At 41.2% G+C, this 19,198-nt stretch overlaps 1 protein-coding gene across 9 annotated transcripts in view; it reads left to right on the top strand.

Annotated features, from left to right (window-relative positions):
• The first annotated feature begins 14,733 nt into the window (after positions 1 to 14,733).
• MON2 (MON2 homolog, regulator of endosome-to-Golgi trafficking) overlaps positions 14,734 to 19,198 on the top strand; it is a 95,831-nt gene continuing 91,366 nt past the window's right edge. For 6 of the 9 annotated variants that reach the window (XR_004620962.1, XR_004620963.1, XM_002919596.4 and 3 more), the window contains exon 1: positions 14,735 to 15,272. Coding sequence is in view for 4 of the 9 variants with exons in the window: in XM_002919596.4 (XP_002919642.1) it covers positions 15,162 to 15,272 (111 nt within the window). In the remaining 5 variants the exon portion in view is untranslated. Of the gene's footprint in view, positions 15,273 to 19,198 lie in introns of all 9 variants that reach the window. The other 3 variants (XR_004620961.1, XR_004620960.1, XR_004620959.1) reach the window with 1 other exon arrangement.

Consider the following 19,198-nt stretch of genomic DNA (forward strand, 5'->3'; position numbering starts at 1 on the left):
AATTTTTAAATTTTTATTTATTTTTATTTTTTTAAGATTTTATTTATTTATTTGAGACAGAGAGAGAAACACAAGTGGGTGGGGGAAGGATAGAGGGAGAGGGAGAAGCAGACTCCCCACTGAGCAGGGAGCCTGACTTGGGGCTCAATATGGGGTTCCATCCCAGGACCCTAGGATCATGACCTGAACAAAGGCAGACACCCAGGTGCCCCTATTTAATTATTTTAAAAGTAGGCTCCACAGCCAACATGGAGCCCATCATGGGGCTTGAACTCACAACCCTGAGATCAAGACCTGAGCCAAGACCAGGAGTCAGAGACCCAACCGACTAGGCACCTAGGCACCCTATGCAAAGATTTCTTAAAAACCCTTAACAAACATAAAATAAAAGGAAACTCCCTTATCTTGATAAAGGTTTAATACCAAAAACTTAGAGCAAACTTTTTATTCAATGGAAAAAAATTTACTTTAGATTCACTTTAAGATCAGGAAAACACAAGATTGTTCATTCATTGTTAGTATTTTACATGGTTCTGCAGGACCAAATAAGCTGTATAAGAAAAGAAAAAGAAATAAGAGATGTAAGAATTTGGGGGAAAAAAAGTTAAAGCTCCCACTATTTCCAGATGATATAACCATCTATACAGAAAACTTAGAACCAACAACCCAACTATTAGAGTGAATGAGAGTATTCAGAAAGTGCACCAGATATAAGACGAGTTGATAAAAATCAATGACATTTCTCTTATGAGTAATAACTGGAAAATATAATTTAAACAACAAAAGTATCTAAGAATTTAACTTACCAAATAATAGAGAAATTATCTATGGAATATATTTTTAAACTCTATTAAAAGACATAGGGAAATATTTCACTAAATGGAAAAATACTTTGTTACGTTGAATTGAGAGAACATTATTATAAAGACCACTGTTCTCCCCAAATCAATCCATAAATTCCATGCAATCTCAATCCAAATTGCAGCTGTGTTTTTGTTTTGTTTTGTTCAGTTTTCTTTGGTTTGGAAACTCAACAGTCAAAAGTTACTTGAAAGAACAAAGGCCCATAATTATCTAACTTTTTCAGTTGTGAAGGAAGCTCCAAATGGGGAGGAAGAGGCGTTAAGACACATTACAAAGGCATGGAAATAGTAGAGTACAAGAACCGAGATAAATAGACATTGGACAGAATACAGAGTTCAGAGATAGACCCATGTATATTTGAGACTTACTACCTCCTGGAAATAGGGAAAGGACAAACTTTTTTGTGTGGACTTTTTGGGAAAACTGGATCACCAAATGGGGAAAAGTAAAACTGCATTCCTTCCTAACACGATCGTTGAATGTGGAGCACAAATACATTAAGACTAAATGTGGAAAGTTAATTCCTAAAGATAACATCCTTGACTATCTTTAATACATAATCATGGCCGCAGGTACTGCGAAGGAAGGGTATACTGGATTAAAATTAGCCCCAGTTTGTTTATTTATTTATTTATTTATTTATTTATTTATTTATTTATTTATTTGACAGAGATAGAGACAGCCAGTGAGAGAGGGAACACAAGCAGGGGGAGTGGGTGAGGAAGAAGCAGGCTCCTAGCGGAGGAGCCTGATGTGGGGCTCGATCCCACAACGCTGGGATCACGCCCTGAGCCGAAGGCAGACACTTAACCGCTGTGCCACCCAGGCGCCCCTAGCCCCAATTTAAAGACAAACAATAAACTACAATTACAGCAGTTTCAATAAATACTTTCTCCCTGGAATCTGTTCCTAGTTATCCCCAAATATCCTTGAATATGCTGGGTGAAAAAATAACCTCAGCCAGTTGGTACCCCATTACCTTTTCAGTAGACACCGGAGTTATCTATTCTATCCCCAACACCTCACAGTTCCCCATTAGAATCCCTCAAGTACGCAAGTCCTCTCTGTGTAGGGTAGATAATATACCACATGATTAGCCCTTCCTAAACCTCTTAGACCCCACGTTGTCTGACATAACTTTTTGTTAAACTTCACAATAATCCATTAGGCAAGATTTTACTTTCTACTTGGAATATTAACATTTCTTGTTGGCCTGAAGGACTGACCCTTGAAGTCCTGGGCTCCTCCCCCACTCACCTTTGCCTTCTGAGAGTTCTGACAGATCACCCCAATTTTATTGTTTTTCCACTATGAAAAGCTCCTGAATGTTTTATTGATATTTTTTCATATTTTCTTTCTTAAAATAAATGTATCATGAAAACAAGAAGAGGAATATTTGAGTAATGGGACCTTTGAGCAGGTGTAATTAACAAAGTTAGGGGCGCCTGGGTGGCTCATTTGGCTATCTGCCTTCGGCTCAGGTCATGATCTCAGAGTCCTGGGATGGAGTCCTGAGTTGGACCTCCCTGCTCCGTGGGGAGTCGGCTTCTCCCTCCCTCTCTGCAGCACCTCCTGCTTGTGAGCGTGCGCGCGCTCTCTCTCTCAAATAGATAAAATATTTTTTAAAAAAAGAAAGAAAGCAACTTAGAATGGGGTGTGTGTGGAATGCTACTATCAGCCTCCTTCTCCGCCCCTGCTCACCTCTGAGAATCCAAAGCAGGCCTCCAGGAAGAATTAATGTTGACCCCTTCCATTTCCTAAACCCAAAGTCCTGGGATACCCTGACATATACCTCCACAAAACATTGACAACGAAAGATTTGCTATTAAGAAGAAATACTTCGGGAACAGTAAAAATCCTTGCTTGTGATAAACAGAGACCACCCTCTTCAGATGGCAGCTAGCATCAAGGCTATTAGATTTTTGTCTCTGTATGTATACGAACATTGCTCCCAGAGATTTTCCTTTCCAGAAAAAACAGAGGATGAATTCCTGGCTTACTTGATGAAAAACATCCCCCCCAAATAAAGCTTGTCTTAGTTTGGAAAGTGACCTTGGTCCACGCTCGAGTATACCAGTTTGAGGTGGAGAATCCCTGGGGTGGGGACGGGCTGGGGTGGTTGTGGAAAGGGGATTAACCAGACAAAATGCCTGATGGTTGGAATCTGACAGTTCTGTGAGGGTGACTCTCAGGGTTTTCATCATCCTGTCCCTGCTAGGACTGCTCTCATCCTTACAGCCCGCTTGATGGTAGTATAATATGGCATTTGTCCCTTTCCTTTGATCTGGGTAGGAGGGGGCCTTGTAGACACAGTATTTCTCATCTAAAAACTGTGCCTGGAACTGGAGATCCTCCTTGTTCTGACTTTCCTCGAATGCTGGAAATTTCTGCCTGAGAAGACCCTGTTTCTTTCCAAGGATTTTCCCCAAGACTAGCATGTGCCCCTGGAACTTCAGGATCCTGAAAACCCATAAGGTCAGCTCTATTTTCATCTGAACTTGGGCTTCACACAGAATCTGGTACTGACTTGGGTTTTTGCAGTCATCTTCCCTGCCCCTTGGCTTTTTTTCTGGAGCTGAAAATAGCTCCTTATGTTTTATTCCCATTTTCATTTTGGAAGGACCCTCTCCGTGTTGTGGCAGGACTGGTGGAGTCTTGCTCATAAGGAGCACGGGTAATTCACTGGCTTGGGCGGGTGGGCTCTTCCCTCCGACTTGGAGATCCTCCAATCGTTTCTGTACCCGCAACATGCTCTCCCGCTTTGGGGCCCCTAGTGTTCTCTCGGTCATAGCAGATGCATTCTTTTTCTAGCTCTTTCTTGCAGCCTGAAGTTTCCCATGCTCCTCTTGGCACAGGCCACTCTCTCTGGCCTCCCTATTAAAGACAAGCACGTAGGAAGGTGTTGGGTCTCCACTGGCCCCACTCTGGCATAATACTCAGAGACCCAGAAGTCAAGCTGCCTGAGGCTAGGCACAATGCAATCAAACAGGACTGGGCTTGTTCACGGGTTCTGTGTCCAATGTTACCAGGAAGGTGATCTTTAAAGCATAGCTATCTTGTGTCTGGATCTTGTGCACTCAACATGCTCAGTGATGTGGGGCATTCCTTGGTTTCTGAAGCCCCTAGGCCCCTTCGATGCCCATCTACCGAATCACAATTTTCCAGGTCACTAGTTCTCACAAAGTCTCCTGATAGTGGTTGAGAAGCAAGGGGCTATTTGGACTTGACTATTTCCCTGGTCTCTTTGATCTCTGACACTAATTTTAAAAATGTAAAGTCACGAATCTTGTACTGCAGTAATTTATTTAAAAGAAAGATTTATCAAATGTCAGGCACATCACCACCATAGTCCTGGAAGCCATCCGTTACTCCATGCAAAGTAACCAAGTCTTGGTCAAGAATCTACACTGTTTCCATTGATCTGAAGAAGTCTTGGTTGTTGCTCAAGTTTTCTTTTCTTTTTTTTTTTAAAGATTTTATTTATTTATTTGACAGACATAGAGACAGCCAGTGAGAGAGGGAACACAAGCAGGGGGAGTGGGAGAGGAAGAAGCAGGCTCCCAGCAGAGGAGCCTGACGTGGGGCTCGATCCCGTAACGCAGGGATCATGCCCTGAGCTGAAGGCAGACGCCCAACCGCTGTGCCACCCAGGCGCCCCTGCTCAAGTTTTCTTTCAAAGATTTGAGAGATTTACTTCTGGCACATACCATGTGCTACATACAGTTGCCCTCCCAGTGGCCAGGTATTGTTACAGTGGAGGTCTTAAAATCAGGAGGAGACATCTCATTCCACTGGCAGCATTCATTTTCTCACTCAATTCACTAACTCACTCAATAAACATTTGTTGAGGGAGGGAAGGAGCTATTCAGAAAAAGATATATGGGAAAAGATGCATGGCAGCTCTCACTTCCACAGGATTTATCCCACTCCTTTCTGTGGGAGCTGGTTGCCCAGTGTGTATACCTTGGTACCTTATTTTGTTTTCTTTTGCTTGAATTCTTGTTTTTCAGCAACTTTGTTCCTCTATGATTGAGGATAAGAATCCATATAACTAAAACAAATGTTTATTGAAGCCCAGTAGAAATGCCTGTTGCCAGGAATACAACTAGGAATAACACAAAGGCCTCACCACTGGAGAAACAGTAGTATGGTGAGGAGACAGAAAAATAACCCCACAATTACGTGGGATACATGTTATTCCCCACAGGGAGGTGTACCGAGTGTTAAGACAACCCTAAAGTTCTCTTTTTCTAAGCAAATAATCAATCCAAAAGAAAGGTGCCAATTAATAACATGTTCAGGAAACAGATTAAGGGAGAACACAGGCCTCAAGTTTCACCAGATTTTTCAAGGGACAACATGTCACTTCTGAAATATAGATGAAGTAAGACCACACGTTTTTACAGTCAAAAAACCTGGTTTGGAATCCTGACTCACTACTTACTAGCTAGAGGAATTCAGTGAGTGAATTAATCTCTTTGAGCCTGAGTTTCCTCATCCATGAAATAGAAACAGTAATTCTTAATTCACAGGATTTTTTGCAAAGGTTAAATTAAATAGGATAATAAATGAATTTTGTAGAGAGCTTCCCACAGAGTCGTTCCGTAAATGATAACTATTATCCCTCTTCAGACTAAGAGGAAGTCTTATAAGACAAACCTGGTTTGGATGCTGATTTGCGTGGACTTTCTGTCTCTTGATTTTTCCAGTTAGGAAATACTGAGCTAAACCAACACGATTTCCTACCTCTATATCTGGCTTTAGGAGACATAGCTAAACTCTAAAGCACATTTTGTGCGATCTAGTCAAGCAGCTGGACCTAGACGTGTTAACTGCGGTGAGGTAGGCTTAATTAGGAAGTCTAGGACTAGGAAACTGTGCGTGCCCTTTTGAAGAAAGAGCAGTAGGTTGAGAAGTGGGAAGAACCAGCCAGAGAATGGACTAAACTGAGGCCATCGGAAGAAGTCTAGACAAGAAGGTGGCATTTGAAATCCAAAAACGGATTAACAAATAACCCATGACCTTAATATTCAGGGTGGATAACTGACTTCAGGAAGATGCAACGGGAGGAGCTGAACGTTCAGCCATGTGCGCAGATAAAGCTCTTGGATACAGGGACCTAAGGGCAGGCAATGTTCTGAGATCCAGGCAGTTTAGAGGATGACATGCCCCTGGAGCTCAGGAGCGAAGCCTCAGTTTGAGGAGGGGTTTGGGAACTTATTAAAAAAAAAAAAATCTTGGAGAATTGGGGTACCAGATAGCTTACAAGCCAGGGTTTCAAACATAGGAGAACAAAGCATTAATGTAACTACTGGCACTGATTCTAGCAACCTTGGCACTACTAACATTTTGGATTGGATAATACTTTCCTGGGGTGGGGGGGAGGGTGGTGGCTGCCATATGCAGTGTAAAATGTTTAGCATAGGCCCTGACTTCTCCCTGCTAGATGCCATTAGTATCCTTTCTCCAAGCTGTGACAATCTAAAATGTCTCTGGTCATTGCCAGGTGTCCCAGTGCAGGGAGGGTGAGAAGATGGGAAGGGGAACATTGCCCTCAGTTGGGAACCACTGGGTTAGATCATGCCTAATAAGAAAGTGCTGCTCCAACTGGTGGAGTCTGGGGTGAGAGGGTCTCAGGGATAATTTGATCCAGAAGAAGTAACAACTGGTGGTGGCCCACTAAGACAGGGTAGCGAGCAGTCTGCCCAGATCCCTGTCCCTGCTACCATTTCTGTGCAGCCTGTCCTGCCTTCATTCCCCTTCTTTTGTCGGAGTAGGCAGTTAGTTGGGTTCTAACAGGATGCCTGGAGGCTGGCAGCAAGGAAGTCATGGCCAGCTCTCAGGAAAGTCAGAGGCCTGTCTGGGAAGCATTCCACAGGAAGCTGGATCAAACCGGACAGGCCCAAGATGCCGTAACAGGAAACCCCTCACCAAATTAGGGAGAAGAAACACAAAATCCTGTTTCCAAGAAATCCTCATCCCAAGTAATGAATGTTCCATGCTCTAGTTAAGAACTGACAATAAAAGATAGAAACCCAAATCCCAGGGTATGCGACCTTTGGGAGTGGGCTGAGTCAAGGGCTCAGGGTCTCCCAAGTTCACTCAGCAACACTCTCAGCATGATTTTGCCTCCAAAGTACTGCCTGCGGGCTTCTGGAATTTCTTTGTTCCACATGCTTGGAAAGCCAAAGTATCAGAGACAGCCCCTCCCTGCCATCAGTGTGGTTTCCAGTGTGAGACCCAGCAGTGGGAGAGTAGATTTCAGCAGCTGTAGACAACTAGGCAGTGTGGTCTTGGTCTCAGGAACAAAGCTGAAAGCAAGAATAGAGCATACGACCTCGAGGCAATATAAAAATAACAGAACTATTAGAGGAAATACCTCTAAAATAATTTGTTGTTAATATTCAATATCTCCAGAGCATCTTCACCACAGAATGAAGGAGTCTGTAATCCTCTGGACTCTGAAATGTTGAAAGGGAGTATTTCAATCCCTACTTCTGTAACACAGAAAGAACCTGACACATCCGTACACCACCCCTGCTCCCTTTGCTGCTTGAAGCATTCTGGGAGCTACTAGGAGTGGAGGCCGTCTTTCAGGGGTGACTGCTGCTTCTGCTTCTTCATGGCAGAGCTGTTTCTGTGCCACGCGCACTCAGGTGTGCTCCGGTAGGTGACTGATACAATGACTTAGGGAACGTCTAGCTAAGAGAAGGTTCCTAGTGAAGATGGCTGGTTTGCTAAAAACCTGTTCCTTCACTCGCACTACATTGTTACTGCCCTTCCACACAACAAGGGACAAACTGATGTACCAAGTATAAAATATGTTCTAAAGCACTTACAACAAAGACAGAAAACAAATGTTTAAAAATAGTTTTGAAGGGGCACCTGGCTGGCTCAGTCAGAAGGGCATGTGACTTGATCTCTGGGGGTTTTTTTTGGTTTTTTTTTTTTTTGTTTTTTTAAGGGTTTTTTAAATTTATTTGACAGAGAGAGAAAGAGAGAGCATAAGCAGGGGTAGTGGCAGGCGGAGGGAGAGGGGCAAGCAGGCTCCCCACTGAGTAGGGAGCCCGACATGGGGCTCAATCCCAGGACCTTGTGGTCATGATGTAAACAAAGGCAGACGCTTAACTGACTGATCCACCCAGGCGCCCGGACCTCAGGGTTGCTAAGTTTGTGCGCACATCAGGTATAGAAATAACCTAAAAATGAAAATAAAATAAAAATAAATTTAAAAAATAAAAATAAAAAAACCTTATCTTTAAAAAAATTTGGAGAGTAACCATAAGAAGCATATAAACAACTTATTCTTACATCTAGGAGGAACACTGTGTTTAAAATAGTAAATTATAGGTTCTCCACTCATAATTTGTCTTTTGTAATCATTTCTTTATTCTGTAAAGAAAGCATGTGTTCTTTAGTCAGCATGTAATTTAGACCAGCCAGCAAGTTATAATTTTTAATTCTGAAAATTAAAGTTTAAGGGATTCTTTGAGAATATGTTTTAAGAGATACAAAGACAGCATGTACCAAGAGGCATTAAAGACTAATCATTTCTGGACTTGGTAAAATTCTTAGAAAAGGAAGATTGTAAAACTGAATTTGTTTCAGGAAAAGTAATTCAGAGACAGAGAATTAATGATGATAAAGGAAAAGACTAAATAGAGTGAGACTAACTAAACTAAATTGAAAATTTAATTCATAACCACTATTAATTATGAATTTAACACAGTTTTAATCTCTAAACATAAAGTTTAAATTATAAATAATACTTAGAATATAAGTACTGATAAAAAGTGGGTAAGAAAGCACTTTATAAACGCATTTGCAACAAAATTTCATATTAACTCATCCAACTAGCAGATCTCTGATATAATTTCCTCAACATATTTGCCCATGTTCTGTACCATGTGAACTTCTTACCCTGACCACATAAACCAATCACCTTTGACCATAGAAGTTGGAATCAGGGGTGTCTCCTGCTCCAAGGACAGTCAATCTGTATTCTTTTCAGTGACCTAGGAGGTGGTCTGGCAAAAAGCATAGCAAAAGTGGAATACAGCATTTATACTCTATTTGCCAAACTACTTAGATTCTTTACCTTAAGAAATTTGAATGTAACACATAAAGAGAAAGTATGTAGTGGGTAGGGTAGAGAAACAAGTTAAATAGACATGGAGAATGAAGAAAAGCAGCAGATGCCATGAGGAAGCTGAAGCTATGAGAGAACGGGATGCTGGTGACCTATGGAATCCGGAATGAGGCAGCAGGGGCCGCCTGGGTGGCTCAGTCGGTTAGGGATCTGCCTGAGGCTCAGGTCCTGATCCCAGGGTCCTAGGTTTGAGCCCCGAGTTGGGCTCCCTGCTCCGTGGGGAGCCTGCTTCTCCCTCTCCCTCTGCTGCTCCCCCCGCTTGTGCTTTCTCTCTCTCTCTCTGTCAAATAAATTTAAAAAGTCTTAAAAAAAAAAAGAGTGAGGCAACTGGTTGGTAGAAGCAGAAGAAATCTTAGCAGAGACATGGAGTAGATGTGTCTTGGTAGCATTTCAGCATCAGATGCGGGAGAGAAGGAAGCAACACACATCTGCTGCTGAGATTCATCAAGAAGTTATGGATGCCAAAGGGCTTTCTAGTTTCCAAACTGCATTCTAGGCTCTGTGAAGCTAAGCTTTTCCAGTATTCTCATAGCGCTCAGCCTTGTGGCTGGAATTCCTTAGTCTCTTATTTTCACAAGCCCTACTGCTTGAGGTAGCTAAAAGAATCTAATTAGTACACCATGTAAAGGAGTTTGGACTTTAATCTGAAAACATTAGAAAATCATAAAAGGGCTTCATACTTCCATTTTAGAAAGAGGACTCTGGGACTAGAGTGGAAAATAAATTAAAAATGGAATAGAGGTAGGGATTGTACATTGGAAACTGTTATTTTAAACCATTGAGGGATGCCTGTCTGGCTCAGTTGGTTAAGCGTCCCACTCTTGGTTTTGGCTCAGGTAATGATCTTAGGGTCATGAGATTGAGCCCCAAGTGGGCTCTGCACCCAGGTCAGAGTCTGCTTGAGATTTCCCCCTTCCTTTCCCTCCCCACTCCGCCCCTTCCCCCACTCATGCACACACGCACTCGCTCTCAAAATAAATAAATAAATAAAATATTTAAACTGGTGAGAGATGATGATTGCCTGAGAATGGAGAAAATGGGTGAATTGAAAGTTACAAAGGGGGATGAATGAACAGAATTTGATTCAGCTTAGATGTAGTAGATGAGGGAGCAGTAAGAGTCAAGTTCGATTCTTAGTTTCCTGATCTGGGAAACCAGACCAGAAACAGATGGATAGTGGCAGCCAATGTCTTTCAATGAGAAAGGTAAAGTATGAAGAGGACCAACTCCCTTTTGGGGAGAAATGTAGGTACCAATGAGACTTCCAGGTAAGGATGTCTAATAAGCTTCATGTCTGGATCTCACACAAGAACTCTGGAGTTACAGGTTTGTGTATAAGAGCTTGATAATCATGATTTTCAGAGATATTCCAGTAACTTTCTTGTTTTATTCCCATAGCACTAAATTCAGGAATGTACTTGGGCATAGCCTAGAGAAGCTAAGATTAAAGGGTTTTTTCATGTCTGAGTATCTTCTGTAGTGCACCTCAGCTATGATGTCGTGTATTACATAACTCTTGACACTGATGAGCTGCCTTGCCTAAGTGGGATGGTCCCTAGAGAACACTGTGTATAGCACCAGTCTAGCTTTACATATATTAGGGTAGGACCAGAAGTGGAAGTGAAGCTTCTAGAAGTCTGTTATTATGTATTCCAGAATGTCTGAATATTTGGAAGACTTAGAAGCTTGCATTTTCATCTCTTAGCTAATATTACAACCTCATTCCTGTTGTAGTATTTCTATTAATCTGGACATTCTATTGTTATTTGTCACTATGGGGGTTATACAGGGTATTATCAATGGGTTGGTAGTAATTGAAACCATAGGTGTGCATACTAAGATCACTCCAGGAGAATAAATTAAGAAGAAAAGAGAGCAAAAAATAGAATTCTGGAAAATACTAATCTCTAAGGAGTAGGTAGAAGAGAGAAAAGTCCCAGAGGAGAGTAAGTGACTGATGGTGAAATCTGAGGGATTGAACAACTAGAAAGGTAAATTGGGTAATATTTGGATTTCACCATTAACTGAGACAGATGTTTCAGAATGACATTAGGCACGTTTTCTTGTTACACATGAATATATGCTCATTACTTATTTAAAATACATTTTCTAAAAGATTCACAAAAAAGGTTGAGAAAAAGGCCTGGGTTTCCTAGTTTTCAACTAGGATGTTAAACCTTGTTGATAATTAAGTCTATTTAGAATTTAATAAAAGATAGTGTGAGTGATATCACAGAAGAACTACATATATATATATAAAATATATAGAGACCATATATATCATCTATTTATATATTCTGTAATATAATAGACCATATATAAATGGTCTATTTAAAAATATTGACTTATTGGGTGGCTCCATGGCACAATGGATAGTTCATTAGACTTCTAAAACATTGGCTTACTTCGTAATGTGTGCCAAGCATTGTGCATTACCTGAAACATCTCATTATATACTAGAAATGCCTCATGAGGAAGGCACTCGGATTTCCTTCTTTTAAAGATGTGGAAACTGGGGCACCTGGGTGGCTCAGTCAGTTAGGCGTTTGACTCTTGATTTCAGCTCAGGTCATGATCTCAGGGCTGTGAGATCGAGTTCCTGCATCGGGCTGAGCAGTCAGTCTGCTTGAGATTCCCTCCCTTTCTCTCTGCCTCTCCCGCATTCTCTCTCTCTCTCTCTCTCTCTCCTTTTTTCTCTTTCAAATAAATAAATAAATAAATAAGTCTTAAAAAAATAAAGGTGTGGAAACTGAAGATTAAAGAGATTAATTTTCTAGAGTCATCCAAGTAGTAACTAACAGGGCTGACATTCAAATGTAAAGTCTTTTGACTTCAGAACCTGAAGCCTAACTACTACCTAATAATGCTATGAAAGCATTACTCAAGGTAATAAGAGGTTAAATTGAGCAGGCATTTATTAATGTAATTTTCAATGAAGACAGTTTATGCAGCTATAGAAGACCATTTCACACTTACACCCACATTTATAGATATACCACAATTTTGACAGTACTTCCTGAGAGACTTGGTACATTAGTATGTATTTGAATAATTTTTGCTACTAAAAGAGAAATGATTGTTTTTCAGAATGCTAACTCCTGTGTTTAGCCGATTTCTTAACTTGTAGAATCAAAAATGATTTTTACTCCTGCTAACTTTGGTTTTGGCATAAAGCCATGCACTGTTTCTTTGGCAGTACAATCTCCCTGGGCATATGTACATAGAAAACTATTTGTTTTTGTTTTTTAAAAGAAATTTACAGAATACTGGTTATAGATAATTGTTACACCTTAAGAAAATTTTGGCTTTTCAAATCATAAATATTATTTTAAATTAATGAATTCCAATTGCATTTCCTCAATTGTATATATATGTGTATATATATATATAGTTTTAAAGATTTTATTTATTTATTTGACAGAGAGAGAGACAGGCAGCGAGAGAGGGAACACGAACAGGGGGAGTGGGAGAGGAAGAACCAGGCTCCCAGCGGAGCAGGGAGCCGGATGGGGGGCTGGAGGGGAGGTAGGGNCGGGTGGGGGTGGGGGGGCTCGACACCAGAACTCTAGGATCAGGCCCTGAGCCACCTAGGCGCCCCTCCCTCAATTATATATAACAGAGATATAAAGGACTCTAAGAAAGATGATTTTGAATCAATCATGCCAAAGTTACTAATAAAAAAAATGAAATTTCAAAAGAAAAACTGGCCACATAGGGAAAGGCACTGGGCAGAAGCTTGATGGTAGATTATGAGCCAAGATCATTTTTTTTTTTTTTTTTGGGGTCGGNTTTTTTTTTTTGAGGTCGGTGGAGGGAAGGGATAATTGGGTGTTGGGCATTAGGAAGAGCACTTGAGGTAATGAGCACTGGGTATCATATGCAAATGATGAATCACTAAATTCTACCCTTGAAACTAGTAATACAGTGTATGTTAACTAAGATGAATTAAAATAAAGAATTAAAACAAGGGGCTCAGTGGGTTGGGGGTCTGCCTTCTCTTGGGTCAGATTCCAGCATCCTGGGATCGAGTCTCGGTTGGGCTTCTTGCTCAGTGGGGAGTCGGCTTCTCCCTCTGCCTGCAGTTCTGCCTGCTTGTGTGCGCGTGCTCTCTCTCTCTGACAAATAAATAAGTAAATAAATATAAATCGTTTAAAAAAGAATTAAAGACTTAAAACAAGAGTATCATTTTTAAAAGCTCCCCAAGACCTCAAGAATGTCTGCCGCATGTTCTACCTAAGCTTTTTTTTTTTTCTAAATTCACAGCTTTAATACATAAAGCTTATACTATAGAAGCTGTCAAATTTCCCAAAGTTGTGTAATAGGCACAAATGATCCAAACTACTTTTTTTTTTTTTTAAAGATTTTTATTTGTTTATTCGACAGAGATAGAGACAGCCAGCGAGAGAGGGAACACAAGCAGGGGGAGTGGGAGAGGAAGAAGCAGGCTCATAGCAGAGGAGCCTGATGTGGGGCTCCATCCCATAAAGCCGGGATCACGCCCTGAGCCGAAGGCAGAAGCTTAACCGCTGTGCCACCCAGGCGCCCCCAAACTACTGTTCTGAGAGCTTACTAACGTCACCTGCTACCTTCATTCATCCTCGCTTCACTTCTCAGATGGAAAAAAGAAATTAGTTTACAAAGTGTTGCGGCGCAAGGCCTTGTTTCACAGCCAAACCTTGCTGCCCACTGACAATCTCACAGTCCACTGTCCTTCCTACTGCAAAGATGTCATCAGCTCGGTTGTCTGAAGGTGTTCATTTCTTCATCTACCCCTACCCTAGTTCAGGCTTTCCCTCTACCTTTCTCTGCTTCCTACTCAGTAGCTGCAAGATGTCTTGGGCAAAAGCATACTGAACTGGATCTTCGGAGAAGCAGATGATTTTTCTGTTTACTTTTGCCTCACATTTATTTGCTACCTAATGAAGACTTTTATATCGGTTTCTTGTTTGAGCATCAAAACTGTTTTTAGTAGGGCATTCATTCATTCATGTATTTATTGATCATCGGCAATGTGCCAACAACTGTTCTAAGTGCTGGAGATACAGCTTGGAACAGAACAGAGGTTAAGAAAAAAAGCCCCAATGCTTCTGAAACTCCTTTTAGCCCGGAGACTTGTGGTAAAAGGGGCGGGGCAGATCTCGCAGCGCCTGGCAGGTGAAAGGAGGAATTCTTTTACTTTGGGCGAAATGGAAAGACAGTGGAGGTTTTGAAACAAAGGGTAGTTTTATCTTCCATTTTCCAGATCAGGGAAATAAATGACTACGCAGTAATCACCTGTATGCTTCGTACAACTCTGTGGAGGAACTGCAATTTAGGTACTCAGGAGGGAAAAAAATTAACAGGAGGTAGGCGTTGACTTGGTGCCCCTAGCCCAGAGATTCGAGGGGGCAGAAATGAAGAGGGCAAGACAGATGAAGATTAAGCCAAAAGGAAGCAAATTGTTTACACCGAAATACAATTTAGCTCAAACATACGCCAAGAGATAGGCCAAGAGATACATGGCTTCGTTCAGACAGCAGTCACCCTAAAAAAGCAAATTTAGACGAGGCAAACAGTGGCCCAAGTAGAGCTGGGGAACGGGGCTTCTCCCGGAACTCGGCCTGCCCCGAACGTGACCACGCCCCCGGCCCCGCCCCGCCTGAGGCTCACCGCCCCAGTTGGTCGCGGCGGGGGCGGTGGCCGCGGTGCCCGGAAGTGCGGCTGACGTGTCCCGGCCGCGCTCGGAATTGTGGGCGACTCGGCTAATGGCGTCGGCGAGTCTGGAGGGCTTGGGGAGCCAGCGCTGAAGCTTTTTGCCAGGTCGGCTGGTGACGAACTGTGTGGCCGGACCCCGTGGTAGCGGGAGGGACCTGCCCGCCTTGTGGGCTCCTCGGCCAGAGCCAGCGGAGCCTAGGGGGGCGGGGCGACTGCGGGGCGCGGGGTGGGGGGGTCGCCTCGGATAGGAGCCGCGAGAATTGCGAGGAGGCTGCGGGGGGCGCTCGGGTACGCTCCGGGTTCGCAGCCCAGGCCCGGCCGAGCCCCGCGGAGCGCAGAGGCGGGCTGCCGAAGGGCCAGAGACGCCAGGAGGGAGCTGCCTGTCGCCCGGAGGAGCTGACAGTGCCGGAGTTCGTTTGCGCCGCTCAGATACTGGATTGTAGTTTGGTGGATCATGTCCGGCACCAACAGCCCCGAGGCGGTGAAGAAGCTCCTGGAGAATATGCAGAGCGATTTACGGGCCTTGTCTCTGGAATGCAAGAAGAAATTCCCACCTGTCAAAGAGGTAAGCTTTGGGCGGTGTCAGGAGAAGGTACGGTGAGCCCGTCCTGTTTATCAGACCCAGTCCTTCACTCCCAAACTCCTGTCCTAATTTTCATTTGGCCCTCACCTTTCCAGATTTACGAGTCGGTGGGTTGTACCACAGGCGCGTTTTATAGGTTCCTTTGAAGACGACTGGGGCGCTTTGATTTTCTCTACTCTGTCCTCAGCATTTGGGAATGAACTTCGCGGAGTGAGCCGAATCAGCTAATTCAGCTGGATGTATCTTTTTCTAGCCTTTTCTGGCCTTTTTCAAACTTGAAACTAGCCAAGCCTGAATTGAAAAACTTATGTTTGTTGCTTCTGAAAACTGTTATCCATCGTTGTGGTAAAATCTCTGCTCCTCACGTTTATAGTATGTATCACTTAGTGGGAAGTAGTTTTCCTTCTTGTCTTGTGTCATGCCACTTAACTTTTGTGTCCATACTATGAAGTATGAGTAAATTGTGCAGTCTCTTAACTTATGACAAATATTGAAGGCCCACAATTATCATGTTAAGCCTTGTTATCAACAATACTGTAATGGGACGTTTGGGTTTAGGGTTAAATTCAGTACACCTTGGCATATATCAATGCCTATTAACCTCTTCAAGCTTCAGCTTTCTTTCATATGTAAAAAGGGTTAAAGGGTGGATTTATTAGATTATGACTGGAAAGTTGTCAGAGCAAAAAGGGTGTTATTAAAGAGGCTTCGATTAATAATATATATAAATTCTCCAAATATTTCCTAAATTGAAAATTTTAACTTAATCACTATTGACCTTTTCTCTTAAGATGTCATTTTCTCTTAAGCTTTTTAAAATCCCATCTCATTTTCCTTTCTTATACCTGAAATATTTCAGTGATATTTTTGTAAAAGCAATTATTTTTATTCCTATTTAATGTAGTTTGGTATACCAGCAATTTCATTTACTATTTAGGATTCACTGAAAGTTCACTAAGGAATTTTGGAATGTTTTCATGTTGATTTAAATGTTTTGCCTTTACTATTATAAAGGTTTTGTAATTAAATCTTATCCAGTAAAGTTTGGATTTTAGGCTTCCAGGGAACCTTAACTTTTCTGTAAGTGCTTTTGGTCTCCTCAGTCTTCAACAAACTCCATTTAGTATTTCTTTAATAAAGTAAGCAAATATTACCCAATGGTGGGAACCTGATGTGCCACTTTTGGAAAGATGACTCATAATACGTTTTATTTCAGATACTCAATAGCTTGTGATACAGATTTTCATTATTTTCTCTATATCCTTTTCTGTTGAAAGTTAAAATAAATAATTTTAAAGAATTAAGGAGTTTTAAAGAATTTTAAAGAATCAGGCTGTTCTGATTTTAGGAGAAATGCTCGTTTATAAAATGTTAAATCCATTTTATAATTTTAACAGTAATTTATAGAACTGACTGTTCCCAGCTCTTATAATTTATGTAGAGAATGGGATTTCTCTTATTACACATAAAGGGCTTTGTGGACTTGCTTGAGAATTTAATAATAATTACATTTTTTTTTTTTGAAAATGCATTCAGAATTCCAAACAGGTAACTTAGAAAATTTTAGAACTCAGTCCATCTAATCTAGGAACTTTCAATAAAGCTCATTAGCTTTTTTACTTGAACATAGGCCAAAGAGATACTTAGTGATTGCACCTACTCTTTGAGGTAATGGCAAAAATAATTCTTGGTGTGATAATCCCTGATACATAATTTCCTGTATAGTACCTACTCCATAAGAATTTGTTGAATGTAAGAACTTTGACTCCTTAACCAGTGGAACTTCTAATATACTTAGGGGCCCACTTTAGGAATTGGAAAATGATCATTACTATGTCACAAGTTTAAAACAAGAATGAAGTAGTTAGTCTAAGAATGATTCTTTAGGATGGACCCTTGACTTTTAAGAAATATTTTGGTTAAATTAAATTTTTCCTGGTAAATTAATAGTGCCAAATTTTGGCTTTTGTTCGCTGGGACCTGGTACGTTTTTATTTTATTTATTTTGGGAATGGGTAGAGGATGGTGCTTGGTAGACCTTAAGGCAAAGCCTTTCTCAGCATAAGAAGGTTTTCCATCTCTATACTGGTTTTCCTAGTTAACACTCTCCCAATATCTTCACAGTTATTAATTGAAAAATACTTATTTTGAACTACTTATAAGGATACTCAAGAACTCAATGCAGTACAGCGGTGATTGCATATGTGCTTTGGAAGGGGTGTCTCCTTCCCCAGTACCTTTTAAACAAGGTAGAATGAAGTGATAACCTTTTATATTTAGTCTTTAAGTTTCTAGTAATTTCTACTTTTTTTGATCATGGTGCTTACAGAAGAAAAGAGTATTGGTAAAGGATAGTGCCTTATTTATTCATTGAGAAAGATTTTATTTACTTATTTGTCAGAGAGAGAGAGAGCACGCACACACAAGCAGGGGGAGTGGCAGGCAGGGGAAGAAGCAGGCTCCCTGCCGAACAAGGGGCCTGATGCAGGACTCCATCCCAGGACCCTGGGATCAGGACCCAAACTGAAGGCAGACACTTAACAGACTGAGCCACCCAGATGTCCCTTATTTATTGATATTCTTATCTTTGGATTTTCTACATGGTTTTCTCCATCTTGGTTTTTTCATTTATAAATCTATCCTTTGCATATTAACTTGTTTTAATAGAGCTATAACTTCATTGTCATTTTATAATTAAAGTAGTAATTCAATAATAACAACAATACATTCCTTCTGCTTGTATTCCTGCTTATTTTTCTTAGTCCTTAAATATAAATCTTAATGCTTCAGCACTGTAAGTTTTTTAGCACAAGTGTGCTAGCTAATTTGTTGTGGAATATTTGTATGAAAAATGTTTTCTTTGCTTTAAAAATGACTTTAAAGCTTTGTAAAATCATTTCTGTATAATTGAAATTCAGTGCCTTCAGAGGGAGTAATCTCTGAAGTTTTATGTTTATGTATTTAATGAATAAAACATTCTGTTTGCAAACATTACTCTGGAAACAAATGAGGGGGATCTAACTGAGATTGGAAGTATGGTCAGAGAGAATTTGTAATTCTTGAGTTGAGCCTTAATAGGATGAGCAGAAGCTAGCCAGCAGAAGAAGGGGAGAGGGTCATTCCAGGCAGAGGAAATAGCATATGTTTATATTTCATGTCAAATAAATTTCATGCTGAAATTTAATGGGAGCCATTAAAGCTTTTTAAGAGAGGGAATTATATGATAAATTCATATTTAGTAACATTTTCTTTCTTTTTTAAAAAGATTTTATTTATTTATTTGAGAGAGAGGGAAAGAGAGAACACAAGCAGGGGGAGTGGGAGAAGCAGGCTCCCCTCTGAGCAGGGAGCCCGACGTGGGGCTCAATCCCAGGACCCCGGTACCATGACCTGAACTGAAGGCAGATGCTTAACTGACTGAGCCACCCATGCGCCCCTTAGTAACATTTTCATAACAGTATTGGTGGGAAGAATTAGAGGGGACTGAGATTGAGGCAAAGAGAGCAAATTTAAAAAATGATGATTGCCTGCATGAAGGTAGCAGTAGAGGAAGACAGAAGGTTATGGTGGGCATGTGTGAAAGAGAGAGCATGGATTAAAAAGAGACTTAACAGGTAAAGAGAATTACCAGGGCATGGTGACCTTCTGTAAAACGTAGAGAGAGAAATCTGTGATCCCTCCCAGGTTCTGGCTTGGGAAACTGGATAGATCGCTAAGAGAAGGAACATAAGAGTGGGCAATGTTTTTGGGTAAAATGAGTAGTCCTGAATATAATAAGTTTAAGATTTATATGTGACATCCATGTGGAACTGACCAGTAGGAGTTTGAAAATGATGGTTTGGTTCTCAAGGGGAAGGTCTAGAATTTCAGATTGAGAAGTATCAGTTTACACATGATAGTAGAAACCA

The sequence above is a fragment of the Ailuropoda melanoleuca genome, chromosome 15, assembly GCF_002007445.2.
Source record: "Ailuropoda melanoleuca isolate Jingjing chromosome 15, ASM200744v2, whole genome shotgun sequence".
Lineage (NCBI taxonomy): Eukaryota > Metazoa > Chordata > Mammalia > Carnivora > Ursidae > Ailuropoda > Ailuropoda melanoleuca.